At 48.7% G+C, this 16,019-nt stretch overlaps 1 protein-coding gene across 1 annotated transcript in view; it reads left to right on the top strand.

Annotated features, from left to right (window-relative positions):
* LOC120608892 (deleted in malignant brain tumors 1 protein-like) overlaps positions 1 to 16,019 on the top strand; it is a 77,621-nt gene that overhangs the window by 43,419 nt on the left and 18,183 nt on the right. The window contains exons 15-24 of the mRNA XM_039870888.1: positions 396 to 438; positions 4,673 to 4,687; positions 5,404 to 5,715; positions 7,281 to 7,307; positions 8,097 to 8,157; positions 8,837 to 9,054; positions 9,675 to 9,986; positions 11,355 to 11,405; positions 13,177 to 13,488; positions 15,340 to 15,654. Coding sequence (XP_039726822.1) covers positions 396 to 438; positions 4,673 to 4,687; positions 5,404 to 5,715; positions 7,281 to 7,307; positions 8,097 to 8,157; positions 8,837 to 9,054; positions 9,675 to 9,986; positions 11,355 to 11,405; positions 13,177 to 13,488; positions 15,340 to 15,654 — 1,666 coding nt within the window. The remainder of the gene's footprint in view (positions 1 to 395; positions 439 to 4,672; positions 4,688 to 5,403; positions 5,716 to 7,280; positions 7,308 to 8,096; positions 8,158 to 8,836; positions 9,055 to 9,674; positions 9,987 to 11,354; positions 11,406 to 13,176; positions 13,489 to 15,339; positions 15,655 to 16,019) is intronic.

Below are 16,019 nucleotides of genomic sequence, written 5' to 3'. Positions count from 1 at the left end.
CGGTGGCTGAGAAGAAGACTGATAGGGAGAGGAGAGGAGGTGGAAAGGTTTGCCTCTCAGGGACATGGATTAGGAAATGAAAGCTCGCAGGAAAATATAGACGCACTGAAAGCCAGACTCTCTCCTGGAGGGTCAAGAGCGGACGGGTGGTGAGAAGTGAACCTATCGGGGCTCCCCCGAGGGCCTCCTGGCTTAGCCAACACCATGGGAGTGGAGAAGGGGTGGATCTTCATCTGGTAACTACTCAAAGTCGGTGTGTAACAGTGGCCTCCCAACCTCAAGATTCCAGCTATATCGGAGCACATGTAGAACTGCCTCCTGCAGCCACCTGCCTCTCTAGGACAGGTTCTCAGCTGCCCACTACCTTGCTCACTGGTGCCCTTGACCCCCAAAAGCAGCCTCCTCCCTACACCTTCCCCGTGGCTGCTGCCACACTCTGCCCTCAGTGGGGGCCTGGATGTGGGGAAGGTGGAGGTCAGGGGTGCACCTTGCAGTGTTCTAGGGCTGGGCAATGAAGGTAGCAGCTGTCCCTTCTGTGGGCTGGCACCACCATGATGCATTTGAAAGGACACTTGGCAGGGACCTCTTACTTCAATCCAGGTCCCAAAGGCATCCCAGTGGAGGTCACCAGCCCTTGTGGCTGCCTGTTTGGCATGGGTTACGGAGGCGGAGAGTTATTTCTCCACCTCTGCCTGAGAGCGGTAGCGGATTCGTTCATCTGTATAAGTATAAGATGATTTCACGATGCTAAGCTCTTTCCTGACTTCCTCTGGTTTTGAATTTTGCAGCTTCTGTTCCTCAGGCGTCTCTACCACAAGGTAACTCTCTTTCAATGAAGGTATAACCTGTAAAGGATGGAATCACTTTGATAATTCATAAAAGCAGAATAGATGTCTGTCTGTCCTGGCTTCCTTGGGGGAAGAATTGGTGGGATGGATCCCTCATGAAGGACTGTGGATTGAGCTTGCAAGGCAGGAAGCTGGGGAGAGCATTATTGAAGTATGGCCCGGACACCCCACACCTGCTACATGCATGTCCGATCCCATTTCTCATCTCACTGACAATGAATTTTAGGGTCCTGCCTCCTGTCATACACCTTTCCTCCTCTTTTGCGTCCCCTCCCAGAGGTATAGTCACATATCAGCCAAGTCACAACTGTATCTATACCAGCATGATCCTTTCCCATTTTATGATTCACTGTTAAGCCGGGTAGAATTCTAAATTCCACACCTGAGAAAATGCAAGGTGCATGTCTGAAGAAGCCATCCGTGGGTCTTGTCTGTTTTTATAGGAGGAAGTAACTCTTGCGGAGGAGTAATTTCAAGTCTCTCGGGCTCCTTTTCCAGTCCTTGGTATCCTACGAACTACCCCACCAACGTGGAGTGTGTCTGGGTGGTACACTTGGCTGAGAAGTTCCACATAAAGTTAATGATACCAAGCCTGAAGTAAGCAGCTTCGCTTTTCTCTATTCAAATGCTGGATTAGATTTGAGTCCATTCTTTCCTCAAAAAAGAAGCCTTTCTGTGCGTCTTAGTCCATTTAGCCCGCTATGACAAAAATGCCATAAACCGGGCAGCTTAATAAACAACAGAAATTTCTTTCTCAGAGTTCCAGAGGCTGGAAAGTCCAAGATCAATACACTAGCAGATTCAGTGTCTCATAAGGGACCATTTTCTCAGAGATGGTTGCCGTTTCGCTATAATCTCACGTGGAAGAAAGAGCAAGCGAGCTTCCTCGGGTCTCTTCATAAGGGCACTAATCCCATTCACGCCGGCCCTGCCCTCCTAACTAATCGCCTCCCAATGGCCCTGTCCCCTAACACCATCACATCGAGGGGTAGGTTTCAGCCTATGAATTCTGGGGGAACACAAGCATTCGGCCTATAGTACCACGTGACCAGTCCTTTTACATTTCAGGTGAAAGTCTGTCTGGTCATCTGAGTTTAGGAGAGTGTTTTAATCATTGAGCTCAACTTTCCACGCAATTAGACAACATTCCACGAGCATCCCTGACACCAAGCCGCTGAGCCTCAGCCGAGGGGACCCACCACGAAAACTTCACCCCTTCATCCTCGCCAGCTCCATCTGCAGACACAGCTTTTTCCTCCGGCTAATCCCAGACCTGCTCTTCATTCCCATCTTCTCCTCTTCGTTCTTCCCTGTGATGCTACACAAAACAAATCTACTTCCCCCTTTTCCATCATGTCTCTACTGAGACTTTTCTTCTACAGATAGCCTCAGTTCATTCATTCCTCCCGCGTGCCTTGTACTTCCTATTTTTTTCCCGAACCATCATTCATTTTTAAAGGAATTCGCCCTATTTCTATGCGTATTTATATGCATATATATTCACATACACGTACACATACAGGAGTGAATTTAATGAAAATATTACTTTTCCTAATAATATTTAACCCTGGTTCCATCTCACTGGGTCACATCTGGGTCATTCTGTCTCCCTCTCATTGTCACATAGTCTGTCCCAGACCTCTGCCACTGCTTTCCATCTGTGCTCATCAGCCACAGAAGTCAAAATTCTGAATGGTAAAACGCTGCCTTCAAATGTAAAATGAGTAGGCAGTGAGGTGAGGGATGGATTCGATGTATCAAGAGCAAAATGTATTTATCATTCATTCGTTCATTTATTCCACACACATTGACTTGTTGAAAGCAATGTGAGAAGATTTGGTACCATATATTTCAAATCTATTAAACTCACGGTGCTAATGTTTTGGGATCATTATATCACTTCCAGAAAACAGCTGTAATGATCCACACCCCCTGTGTCTCAAGGTTATTATTCCGATATAAATATGCTACCATAATTTCAGAGCATGCCAACCAAGGAGCTGTCTAATGCGCTGCCTAGAGTCAGGGCTTAGTCACTAGTTTGGGTTCTGACGTTTTTAAGTCTAGATTTATTGATATTTGCTTTTTTGCTTTTTAGGATACAAAGTTAGCTATTAGTTGCTCCAGTGAGTCTCAACTGGGAAAGATGATAGCATTCCAACAGGACATTTGGCTAGGTGTGGAGATGTTTTTGATGATCGCCATGGAGGTGGGGGTGCCACAGCCATCTGGCGGGTGGAGGCCAGGGAAGCTGCTGAGTAACCCACAACTCACAAGGCAGCCTCTACAGCAAAGAATTATCCCGCCCCAAATGTCAATAGTGCTGAGACAAAAACCCTAATTTGCACTGAAGCTTGCTTTATGAGGAACATGAAACCTCTGTGGAGGTTTGCTTTGCACTCGATTTGTAAAAACTATACCCATATTTAAAGTATGCTATTTCATTCTTGCTAAGTGAAGTGTGCCCTGTTTTCTGATGAAATGGTTTCTCAGGTGGCAGCGTCACCTGTTACTGCCACACTATTTTCACCTTACATACAAATGTTATCACTTCTTCTTAAAATATTAGAAATTTGTTATTTTGAGGTACTTGGCTCTTACTTTATTGGAACAGGTGTGCCGTGCAATAAGCAGGTTTTCAAATTCAGTCGTTTGTGGTCAAGTGTAGTTGTGGCCATTACGTATATGTTATATAGTGAGCACTCATGTGCATCAAGGCCTTCTTATTGTTATTTAAATGCAAATGGGGACATCTCACGTTTTTATCATGTTTGATAAATATTGATGTTCTTTAAATGGATATTTATTGAGCCCAGTCTCTGGGCGGGCTCTGGTCTAGACATGGGCGTACAGCGCTGAACAAGACAGACAAGATCTCTACCCTCATGGAATTTACATTCTAGATGGGGAGACAAATAGTACTCAAATAAACCAGTATCTCGATGGACCATTTCAGTTAGCGGTAAGTGGATAAGTGCTAGGAAGAACAAACATATACATATAAGGTAATAGGATAGAGTAAAAGCAGCAAAGACGACAGCGTTAGGTGGAATGGTCAGGGACAGCTTCTCTGATCCTCCAAGTTAGTTGAAACATGTCACGAAAAAATTTGGTTTGAACCAGGCAGTTTGGGACATTGAAGGGAAGAATCCTCGTCAACAGGCCCTCGGATCTTTTACAGCTGTCACCGTTTCTCTTTGCTCTGGGTCTTGTGAGAGTTTTACTCAATGAGAACCTAGTAGACACTTGCCACCACCCCGGGAGTGGCAGAGTTTGAATAGAGTCGGGGGCCAATCAGGAGACACTCAAGGTAGAAAGAAAGATGGTGCAAGAGAGTGAAGGAACGCCAAGGTACCAGTTGGGTATCTTGAAATAGACTGAAATAGACTAAGCGAGATAGGATGAAAGGATGGCGGACCTGGGCCAGTCCCAATAGAGGACAGGAGGGCAGACTGAAGCAGTGTTTAAGGGGGCGGGCCCGCTAGTGGGGTGTGTGGGTTGGAGGGAGGGAGCAAGGATGATGATCACGGTTTCTGGCAGGAATGCGATGCAAATAATGATTTTATTTAAGACAGTTCTGCAGATTTCTTTGGCAAGATTAACTCCGTGTTACCTCTTCAGATTAGAAGATGTCTATGGGTGTCCTTACGACTTCATTGAAGTGTTTGATGGACGGCAAGTGGCCTCACTCTCCATGGGCAGATTCTGTGCTGGGGAAGAGCTCACGTTCCTCTCCTCTTCAAACATCATGACCGTAGTGTTCAGAAGTGACGCCATGATCACCAACACAGGGTTTTACGCTGTGTACAATGGCCTTCGTCAAGATGGGAGGGAGAGTGGTAAGTATCCTCATACCTACTTGGAGGGAATTTAGATCTAATTTGTGTCCTTCCCCTTTAAGAGAGGATATGCTTTTCTAAATCTGACCTGTAGAGGCCACTTTCATTCCTGACATCCTGAGTGACGTCCACTCGGACACTCACAGCCCCCAGCCCACTCAGCACTCTGCTCTGCCACTCACCATCATTATCTTTCACTAAAACATCCTGCCTAAAGAAACAGGTAGCTGCATCTCATATCTTGCTTTGGCTATGGATGGAGGATGCAAATGAGAGCCTCCCTCTTCTTCAAAAGTAGGGAATGTGCAGTAGGCGAATCCTTCTGGAACAAAACCGTCTCCAACTGCAACTACCAGCCCACCTGCTCCCAGCTGAATTCAGTATAAGAACCACCCAGAACATTTATACGGCAGGATATGTGGACATCTCAGAGCTCTCAGTGGATTATATTTGGGGTAACCATGTAATTTCTCCTCTAATTGGGATACTTTTGAGAGTTTTCAAGACTCTCAAGTAATTAACAGTCATTAATTGATCTATGACAGTCATAAACCAGGACTATTCCAGGCAAATTGGGACAGAGGGGCATCCTATCAAGAGTCCAAGAGCTAATATGGGAAAATGTGCCCAAGTTCTGGGCATTCTGTATCTGAAAAAGGTCTTAGAGTTTAGGGACAACAGCCCAGTTCGGAGACCTCTATTTTCCTGTCCCCCAGGTGTGTCCCTGAGACTGGTGAACGGCAGCCACAGGTGTGAGGGCCGGGTGGAAGTCTTCTACAATGGTACCTGGGGCACAGTGTGCGATGACAACTGGGACCTGACAGACGCCAGGGTGGTGTGCCAGCAGCTCGGCTGTGGCGAGGCCTTGTCGGCCCCAGCTCGGAGCTACTTTGAGGGAGGTACTGGCCACATCATGCTGGATGACGTGCGCTGTACAGGGAACGAAGCCGAGGTGTGGCAGTGCACGCACAGTGGATGGTTCTCCCACAACTGCGGGCACCATGAAGATGCCAGCGCCATCTGCTTAGGTGAGCCCCGAGGGACACAGCACGCCTCAGGGAGAGTCTCACCCACCAGCAGCCTCTGAGAAGGGAGAAGTCAATGCCAGCAGGCAATTACTCTGAATAGAGCGCTGAGCTTCAAGCCTTTTTTTAAAGTCAATTGGTTTCAGAGTTAGTCTTCTTTCTCTTCAATTGTGTCCAGAAAAATGTCACAGTCCCACTTTAAAAGTTATGGTCTTTAAATAAAGAGTTTGTGTCATCAGACATCCCACTCCTGGGTAGGCATGCTATGGTGTCGGTGACAACCAACTCTCTCCAGAATAGGAGTAGTAGCTGGTGTCCAAAGGGTGCGCTGCATTCCTATTCTTGTTCAGTCTTCATGGTCTGCAGTAAAGTGGGGACTGTTAGTCTCACTGTATTGATAAGACAACAAAGGCACGTCCAAGAGCATTCGCAGCCGTGCTCCATCAGGGCCTCCATGGCCTTGTGTGAAGGCTGAGCTCAGCTCTGTAACCGAAGTTCCTTCAGCCCCGCACCTGACCAAAAGTAGATACATGCCATGTTTTCAATTTGTTTTCAATGTTAGCACTTCCAGCGGCTAGATGAGCCACCTACTGAAAAGCAGAGTGTGTCCCTCATCCAGCGGGCAGGGACGTGGGCTGCTGATCTTTAACCAACACGGATCGTTTGGATACTTCTTCCCAACTGCCTGGAATAGAATGTGTTCGATTCTAAAAATATAATAATAATAATAATAATAATAATAATAATAATAATAAGAAGAAGAAGAAGAAGAAGAAGAAGAAGAAGAAGAAGAAGAAGAAGAAGAAAGGAAAAAGGAGGAAGGAAGGAAGGAAGGAAGGAAGGAAGGAAGGAAGGAGGAAGGAAGGAAGGAAGAAGAAGAAAGAAAAGAAAAGAAAAAGAAAAAATAATGTAGTAGTACCCAATTTTCTTTAACAAATTATGTGATTGTCTTACTTAACCCATCTCTCATTCTCTATCTTTGAGTAGGTGTTGATGGCCATTCAAACGCAGGACAAACAGTTATCGCTTTTTACATACCTTTCGACTCATTGCCAGCCCCCCGAGATATGTGAATCCTAGCAATTCTTCGATCCTGAAATTGGGGCCCACTCTAATTAAATTCTTTGTCGCTAATTAATAAGAGCAATGCAGCATATTAGCGTTGACAAAATGGTGGGGTTAGGGGCGCCACAGAGGGTAGGAAGAGAGGTAGGAAGGAAGGAGAGTTTAGAGTCACCAGAAACACAGTTTCTGTGCCAGTGGGGTTCCGAGTCACTGTCCGCTGTGAAGAGAGGGCTAAGTGTTTGCCGTGATGGTCGGGCTATGGACACTGGGGGAGCAAGGAAGTGAAGATCCCAGGGCTGGCCTCCAACAGTTTGTATCAAATCTCATTCATTCGCACCCGTGGTGTGCAAATGTCCAAATTCTTGAAGAACTAGAGTCATCTCTGTCCACTGGGACACATAGAAATCACAGCTTTGAGTGTCAGTATTTGTGGGTATTTTAAAGGAGTGTTCTGGATAAAAGTCCTCACTCACAGTATTCTGTTTTTCTCTGTATATTTTCAGACTCGACTGGTGACAGCCCGCCTACAGGTAAATTCAGCTTTATTTAAACCCTTCGCGTGGCGTACATGTGCTTCATTTTCGATTTTAACACTCCCAACAGCTGGATGAATGCTCTTTCTTCCTTTTACACATGGAAGCCAGCAGGGAGGGGCTTCAACAAACTCCACACCAAATCTAACATTTCAGCCATAACATGGACGCTTTACATGATCTTGGTCTTGATTTCAGCTAGGATTTCATGGGATGCGGATGCTCTTCTAATTCTAACACTGCTCTGAGGAGGCCGTGGCCTGCCTTGTCTTTGCGTTCTTTTCATTGAAACGCATGCTCGGACCTGTCTGTGCACGTGGGTTCATAAAGCCCTTTCCACCATATGTCACTATCTGTCTCCTCACAAAACCCTGTAAGCCCGACAGGACACAGATAAGGATCTTATCTGACCAAAAAGATGTTAGAAACTCAGAAGGGTCTCTAAGGCTAACTTTTTGGTTCTGGCCCAAGCAGCGCAGTAACCGGACAAGTTCTCCTGGCTTGTGCCCTCGCTCTGTCCCCTCTCGACCCCTCTAAAGCCACCAGAGGTCAGCACCCCTTCTGATGGGGTTTCTTCACTATTTCTTGCAGAAGAAAATTTCCACTGTGGCGGTTTACTCACAAATGCTTCAGGCTCCTTCTCCAGCCCTTGGTACCCTAAAAAATACCCTACAAATGTGGTGTGTGCCTGGGACATACAAGTGGACGTCAGGGCTCATGTCAAACTTACATTCGAGGTGGTCAAGTGAGTAAACATTTCCTACTCTCACTTTCTTCCTTACTCAGTTATACTGCCTGCTATGCCTTGCCCCACAAAAGAACCAACTTCCGAATTTAATGCTCCAAGGTGAGGTAGGCCTTGGAGGCCCATTCGGTAATATTGATCAAAGTTTGAATACATAGACGTTTTAAGCCAGCAATTCTAATCCCAGGAATTGGGTCTACAGGTAAAGTCTCATGGCACCGAAGGTGATCTTGGTGACATTCTTACAGGGACAATAGATTGGAAACAGTCTAATTGCCCAGCAGCAGATCGGTGAAATAGATTTGGGTACATCCATACACTGCTGTCACACCTGTAGGCTGTGTTGCTCTGGAATGATCTACAAGAAAACCGTGGGCAATAGTATAGCAGCTGTCATTTGTACATAGACCGTCTCCGGAAAGAAACAAAAGGAATTGTGGGTTGTAGCTGCCTCTGGAAGGGGAATGCAGAGAGAGGGCAGCCAGCCAGGGGTGGGAGAAAATGTGCTTTTCAACAAATAGCTGTCAAAGAGAAAATTATGTTTCTTGTATTTGTAATACATATTCGGAAAATACAACTGACTGAAAACAGTAAAAAGGAAAAGATTTTGAATCAGGAAGATGCAGACTGCCAATGGATGGGTCTTCATTTCCTCCGATCTGCGTGAAGAGATACAGGTGTTGGATGGCTTTTCCAGAATGCTTCCTGAGCCAATCTGAGCCGTGCTTATTTGGGGAAAAGCCCCAGTGGTTTGAGTCTGAATGACATTGTCCCTTCACAGGCTGGAAAACTTCTATGGCTGTCCGTACGACTTCGTTGAAATCTTCGATGGCCCACAAAGCGAGTCTTTTTCTCTGGGGAGATTCTGTTCCAGTACGACCTCCGTATTTACTTCCTCCTTGAATCGCTTGACAGTGGTCTTCCACAGCGACGCCATCATCACCAACATCGGCTTTCACGCCACCTACGAGTCTCTCGTGCAAGATGAGAACGATACAGGTGGGTCCTTCGGTCATCTTGGCCCCGGGCCCTGCCTGGTATTGGTGGCAGGGTCGGATGGCCAACTCTGTGCCTGCACACTCGGGATTGGGAAGGGGTTCCCATGCTCCCTAGTTTACCCCCAAGATCCTCCTGGAGAAAGTGGCTGGACCCCCAACACCGCCGTGGAATAACGCACCCGTCTACACCGGCCGTCAGCATGCTGCACCGTGCTGGGAGGGCCTTGGTGGCGCTGTCTTGGCGCCCGCTTCATTCAAAGCCGTGTGCAAGCTCCTTTCCCCTGCCCACAGCACGCCGTTCCTCGCTCAGGGCGGCGACAACCAGCGTCCGTGTCCTTGGTGCTTCCCACACCACGCAGGGCTTCCAGGGGCCTCCTTGGCCTCTGGGGAAAAAGCTTTAAGCCTCCTTCCCCCCAAGTCACACTGACACGAGAGATCACACCCAGAGTACCTTTCCAGCTGCCTTAACCCACAGCAGTCCCCTCCCCCGGTGTGAGAGCGAAGCCCCCCAAAGCTGGTCAATCAGAGGAAACCCCTGGTCTTCCTCAAAGGCAGCGGCCGGGGGGCGGTGCCCACGCCAGTGACCAGGTGTGTCTGACCAGGTGTGTCTGCGTTTCCCAGATGTGGCCCTCAGGCTGAGCAGCGGCCGCCACCGCTGTGAGGGCCGCGTGGAGGTGTACTACAATGGCAGCTGGGGGACAGTGTGTGACGACAGCTGGGACCTGCGTGATGCCCAGGTGGTGTGCAGGCAGCTGTCCTGTGGCACAGCCATGTCAGCCCCCGGGAAGGCGCATTTCGACCGAGGCCTGGGCCCCATCGCCTTGGACGACGTGGAGTGTGTGGGGACTGAGGACAGGCTGTGGCAGTGCCTGCACAGCGGCTGGTTCACCCACAACTGCGGCCACCATGAAGATGCCGGCGTCGTCTGCTCAGGTGGGCCTGATTCTGAGGCGGGGGGGGTGGGCAACATGACGCTCCCCTCTGCGCATAGGGCAGCAGGGAAATCCTGGGCTGTCCCGAGCTTCAGCCTCTCGGCGTCCCTGCTCGACCCAAGGCACACCCGCCTGCCACCCACACAGTAACTGTCTTAGGCCTTCCCTTCACGTGACTTCTCTTCCTTCAATTAAACGATTCACTTCACGAGCAAACTTTCCCTCGCCGCCATAAGTGGATAGCCAGGATCACTGGCCACAAATAAACACATAAAAGTAAACGCAGCAGCAACGCAACAGTGTTAAAAATGTTTAAAAATTAAAACACAGCGAACTATCTAATCGGTTCGTGCTATGCGTATCTGCACACGTCCCTAATCAGATTGGAACTGATGTAAAGTTTTAAATTTTAATGTAATAAGTATGTAACTCTTAAAATAGAAGATGCCTCACCTCGAATGATCTCTCATCCCACCAGTGATGAGTCAGGCCTCTGGGAACCATCTCTTTGGCCCAACCCCCTCATCCCAGTTGAGTTTCTGCAAATAAATTCAGTCGTTGGAGTCAAAAGCCCTTGTTTAATTCCCCATCCTTCTGGGTTTGGCTGGGAAGCGGCAGACTGGCTTACCAGCTAGACCTGGCCGCAAGGACCAGGAGGAAAGAGCGAACAGGGGCTGGGGGGACTGGAAGGTTCTGAGTGGAGAGGAGACAAGTAAAGGGGCAGACAGAATCCGTGTCCAGAGCAAAGCAAGAGCTGAAGCCCACGCTGAGTGTGACATCAGAGGGAAAGGCTGGGGGCTTAGAGAGTGGGGAGTTTCAGAGCCAGGGCCCTGGGCAGAGCGATGGGGGTTTGTCAGGCACGAAAGGTCACAAAGCAGCAGCTCCGAGGTGTCTTTCATCCCCACCCTGGAGCTCCTGGCCCAGCGCCTCGCCCACGCTTGGACCTGTCACCTCCCACCCAGTGTATGTCCTTGCAATAAAGTGGTTCTGCCCTTTGCAAAGCGACATTTACTCTGAGAAGTAAGACTCGCACGCCCAGAAAGTGAAAACCAAAGCTGCTGGCAAGACAGGCACCCCACACTCAGGCACCCACCACGGTGGCCACGGTTTCCCAAGGGGGAAAAAAAAAACATTACAAAATGACATTGCAGCGGCCGGCAGCAGGACAGAAATGAAACCAATGACCAAAGACGGCGGGTGTTTGTAACCACGGTCACTCAAGGCCATTCTCAGATGCCCAGATTGGGTGCAATTTCTTCCCCAAACAAGATATGCGCCTTTCTGATTCAAATAAGCATGCCGACCTCTCGGGTTTAGGAAGGATAAAGGGCATGACCTGCCCTCACCTTTCCGCATATGTTTCTCGTAGCCTCCCTGCCTTACTCTACATCCTCGGCCACCGTGAGTCACCCAACTTCAGGTAATGTCACTTGTCCTTAACTGACTAAGTATAACTCGCCTTGACAAAATCACCTGAGGTGGGGTGAGGTACAGTTTGGGGACCAAAAACCCTGGATTTGTTTTCCCAGTTTCATCATTTACTAGCTGTGGCGCCTTGAGAATGTCTGAACTGCTTTGTGCCTCAGTTTCCTCATCCAGATAAGGGGGAGCATAGCCTTTGCTTCCTGAGGCCGTGTTGGGGTTCAGCGGATCTCTCCGGGAGGAGTAGGTGGGGCAGTGCCGGCTGCATGGGCCACACTATTTGGATGTGGGAAGCCATGACCTTCTCACCCCACCTCTTTCAAGCGCAGCCGGCATCGATCTCTGTGTATCGCTCTCTACTTGGCAGAATTGTAAAAGATGAAGAAGCCGAAGGCACCACTTTCTAGTGTTTCCCTGACTCTGTGATCGGCCCAATAATTGTCACACTTCAAATTAAGTCAGTGCTTTCCCCCGGCCAGGTCTGTAAGAGTAAAAGAGAATATGCAGAAAAGAGTTGGGGGAAAAGAGAAATGACCCCAAACTGTTAAAGGAAGAACCGGAGCAGGTTATGCCAAACAGCAACGACCCCCAAAGAATGTGTCCTTGAGTTTAAAATATATCTGTTTTTTTAAAAATATCAGTCGGCATGCTTTGGTTTTCTTGAGCTTGTATCACGTGGCTGCGGACACACCACTTGGGCGATGGAAGGAGAGCTCCCCGCGGAGAAATGGCTTGGGGAGGGGATCAATTTAAACTCGCACACTATAGCCGATCCACTGGGGAGAGAGCCCACTGACAGCTGGATGAGAGTTAAGTGTGTTGGCATCTGAGATGTTGTATAACTTTTCCTTCTACTCTTCTGTCCTTAGCATCTTTTCCGGCACCAACAGAGGTGGCCAAACCCACAGGTAAGCTTTTCTTCTCCTTTTGTAGAGTTTTAGCTCAGAAAAACTCCGGCCTTACTGTGGGAGACAGTGTCCTCACTGAACACGCCTTCCTCCCCAGCCTCGGCCATGCCGAAGGCTGCTGCTGGAGGAAGGGCTGAAAATATCTAGGTTTCACCCCAAAAAATTGTGATTGGAAAGTGAGAGGAAATAAGAAACTGGGGGATGCAAGAATGGCTTATGGGGCTGGTTGGGAAGCTGGCACCTAGGTAGGTGAATAGGGGTGCCCTGCTGACCCCAGATCTCCACGCGTTTCTGCCACGAGCTCGCCTTGGTTGTGTTCTGAGCATATCCAGCCTCTATTCCTTTTTGTAGCTGCCCTTTTAACTTGGGGGTCAGCTATAACGACTGTTCTTTACAGTCTCCAGAACGGCTCCCCATGCATGGTTGTACCTGTTCCTGGGAACAGCATAGATGAGCTATTGTTATTGGCATGTGATCGACATGTGCTAGGGCACACAGAATTTTCCACACACCCTAGTGACTGTGTGCCTGATAGTTGCTCATGAAAAATCCAATGAATCCTGTGTCAGAAACCAAGTCTTCGCAGCTCGCAGTCAAAGAGAAGCGGGCGGCTGTGCGGTGATGCAGGTCGCTGCGCCAGCCGCCCAGGGAACAAAACTCTTTCTTAACCAGTTGTAACCTCAAAAGACACACTAATACCGAAGGCAAAAATCCATGAAATGAAATGGAGAGCAGCAGGGAGCAGATAGATCTGTTATTATCGATGGTCAGTGCACAGTTTCCAGAAAGTCCTGTATTTCTCTTCCGGTGGCCCTTCCGGACGAGCCTTGATGGAGGTCGTTTTTTGGAATGTCCAACAAGGTCTGGGCCTGCGGCTGGTGAATGGGTCGAGCAGGTGCGAGGGCCGAGTGGAAGTCTACCACGCCAACACCTGGGGCACGGTATGCGACGACGGCTGGGCCATAGAGGATGCCCGCGTGGTCTGCAGACAGCTGGGCTGTGGCCTGGTCGTGTCTGCCCTCCCAGGGGCCAGCTTCGGCCCCGGATCAGGCCACATCCTCCTCGATGATGTCAACTGCACGGGAAGCGAGTCCTCTCTAGGGCAGTGCCCTCATGGTGGCTGGTTCACCCACAACTGTGGGCATCATGAGGACGCTGGTGTCATCTGCTCAGGTGAGCATGGGTCCCTTCTGGGCCAGTCACGGAGCTGCCCAGGACGAGCCTGGAATTTACAAATGGAGTCTGGAAATGCCTCCATACCTTAACTCTGCCCCTATGTCTGGGACTGAGGATTTCTGTTCTAGCTCTGAAGAGTAGAATGCCAGCTGTTTAGTACATGCGACAGCATTCGACATGAGCGTCTACAGAGGTTAATCACTAGTGAAATAAAGAAAATAATGGTACTTATCTCATGGCATCATCGGGAGGATTAAATAACACATTCCACATAGACATTCAGTCAAGCAAACGACATGCCAGAAGTGGACAGGAACGTTATCTATTTTGGTGGTGGTGTGATGGTGGTATTTTAGTTACTAAGTCAAATTCTTTCAGAATCACTGCCTCAGGGTTTTTAGCCAGGTGATACAACCTATACCTGGCTATAAAAACCTGGAGGGGACAGCCCTAGGTGCCTAAGAGCAATGGTTTACTCCAGCTTGTGTGTCACATTTAAACTGTGAGGCCGAATCCACTCCACATCCTGGTTCCCATGGCCAAACCTCTCTCCTAGCTCCTTATCTCTGCAGATGCTGCAGCTGGACGTCCAGGTATCTGTGAGTTCACATCATTTTATTAGCTGACTGGTGACTAGCCCCCCGGTTCAGAGTCCTCCTTATCAGCCTTAACTTTCCTTGACAGAGCTTTGAGCTCCAGACCCCTCCACCCTTCCAGAAGGTGAAATTTTAATCAGAATAACGTATACACAATTATGAGCTACCATCACATTTTAAATGGTAACTATCTGATCAGAGATCGGAGGGGGTCGTTTAAAGGCAAACGCACGCACGTGATTTTGATGGCGTGAGGAAGAGGGCGCGATTTCATTGCGTTTGCTTGAAATGTACTGACGATGTCTGTTTTTCTTTTTACGTGTGTAGTTTCTTCACCTGCTGGGGAACGGCCACACGTTTTCCATCCAATAGGTACTTTTTCTATTTTTACATTTCGTGACTGTTTTTCTCAGGCTGGGGTCCCTCCATCTGTGGCCAATAGAAATGTAGCCGACATTACTTTCACAGCCCTGGTGCCACATGGAATAGAACTGTGCTCATCTGAGGCCAGCTGGTGTTACGGTGGATTCTTCTTGCGTAGGGGCCTCCCGGAGGAGAGCCAACCCACCCTTCATCCTCGAAGCATCACTGAAAGCCCTGTATTAAGGCCGTGACCCCCAGAGTGCTGTCATGGGATCTCTTGGGCTCAGAATCTAAGATTAATTTCATCTACTTTTGGATGAGGAGTCAGTTTCACTTGGCCATTTACTTCCCTACCTTCTTGAAGTAGTGACACCATCTCTTCCTCTGCTTGCTGTTCTAACCCCCAACCTCCGCCATCATCCTCCAATAAATACTTTATAATTCTTCAATTCAAGTAAAGTGAAATTAATTTTGTTCCGAGAATTTCATAGTATTCTTTGAGAGACCTGGGTTAGGAATGTGAAGTCTGAATCCCAGACATTCTACTGAATTGTTTTAAATTTTTCAAGAAACAACATTAAAAAAATGACACCCAAAAGAGGATGAAGGCAGAGGTGACTTTTAAATGTACACATCTTCTATAAAGCCAGCACATGGCCTGGATCCCCATAAAGAACCTGCCCAGTGAGGAAAAACGTAGTTTGTGCTAAATTTCAGATTCAAAAAGCATCTTTTACGAGAGCGTATCATTGCCTCTGCATATGTAATTCCCTATAGATATACGCTGCTGGGACAGCAAACTGCAGTTAGAATTCTCTAACTGGGAATGCTGCCTCATTTGAGAGTCAAGGGAACCTTCTCAAGCCAGCTTGGCCCTTGGCTCCTGCAGATCTGCCCGTGGTGAGGTTGGCCAACGGGAGGAGCGGATGTGAGGGCCGCGTGGAGATCCAGCACAATGGCACCTGGGGGACCGTGTGTGACGACCTCTGGGGCCTGCCCGCTGCCCAGGTCGTGTGCCGGCAGCTGGGATGCGGGGTGGCCCTGGAGGCTCCGAGGAGCAGTCTCTTTGGTGATGGCTCTGGCCCCATCTTCCTGAACAACGTGTCGTGTGTTGGCAATGAGACCAGCCTGGGGCAGTGCTACCACCTCGGCCTGTCCGTCCACAACTGTGGGCACCACAAGGATGCTGGAGTCGTCTGCTCAGGTACCTGGACTCTCCCAACACCGGTTTCTCTCCCAAGCAGCGGAGCCATATCTGCCAAGCAGACCAACCCTGGCAGGCTTGGGGTCCCAGGTCAGGTGACCGCCTTGTCCCAGTTTGTTAGAAGTTTCCCAGTTTTAGCACTGAAAGTCTTATGTCCTGGGAACCCTCTCAAATTCAGACAACCTAGGACCTTGGTCACGCTAGTCTCAAGTGTGCCCAATATCACGACCAGTTCCCCTGGCTCAGAGCAGAGAAGAGGTCCTATGAGCAAAAACATACTTGAGAACCAGGAAATTGTATCCTCTCTCTTGAAAGATTTATAATGTCCAGGAATGATTTTTCTATGTGTGTGAACCTCATACATT

The sequence above is a fragment of the Pteropus medius genome, unplaced genomic scaffold (assembly GCF_902729225.1).
Source record: "Pteropus medius unplaced genomic scaffold, Ma_sr-lr_union100, whole genome shotgun sequence".
Taxonomy (NCBI): Eukaryota; Metazoa; Chordata; class Mammalia; order Chiroptera; family Pteropodidae; genus Pteropus; species Pteropus medius.
The sequence above is the reverse complement of the archived record's forward strand: the minus strand, read 5'-3'. Positions and strand labels throughout refer to the sequence as shown.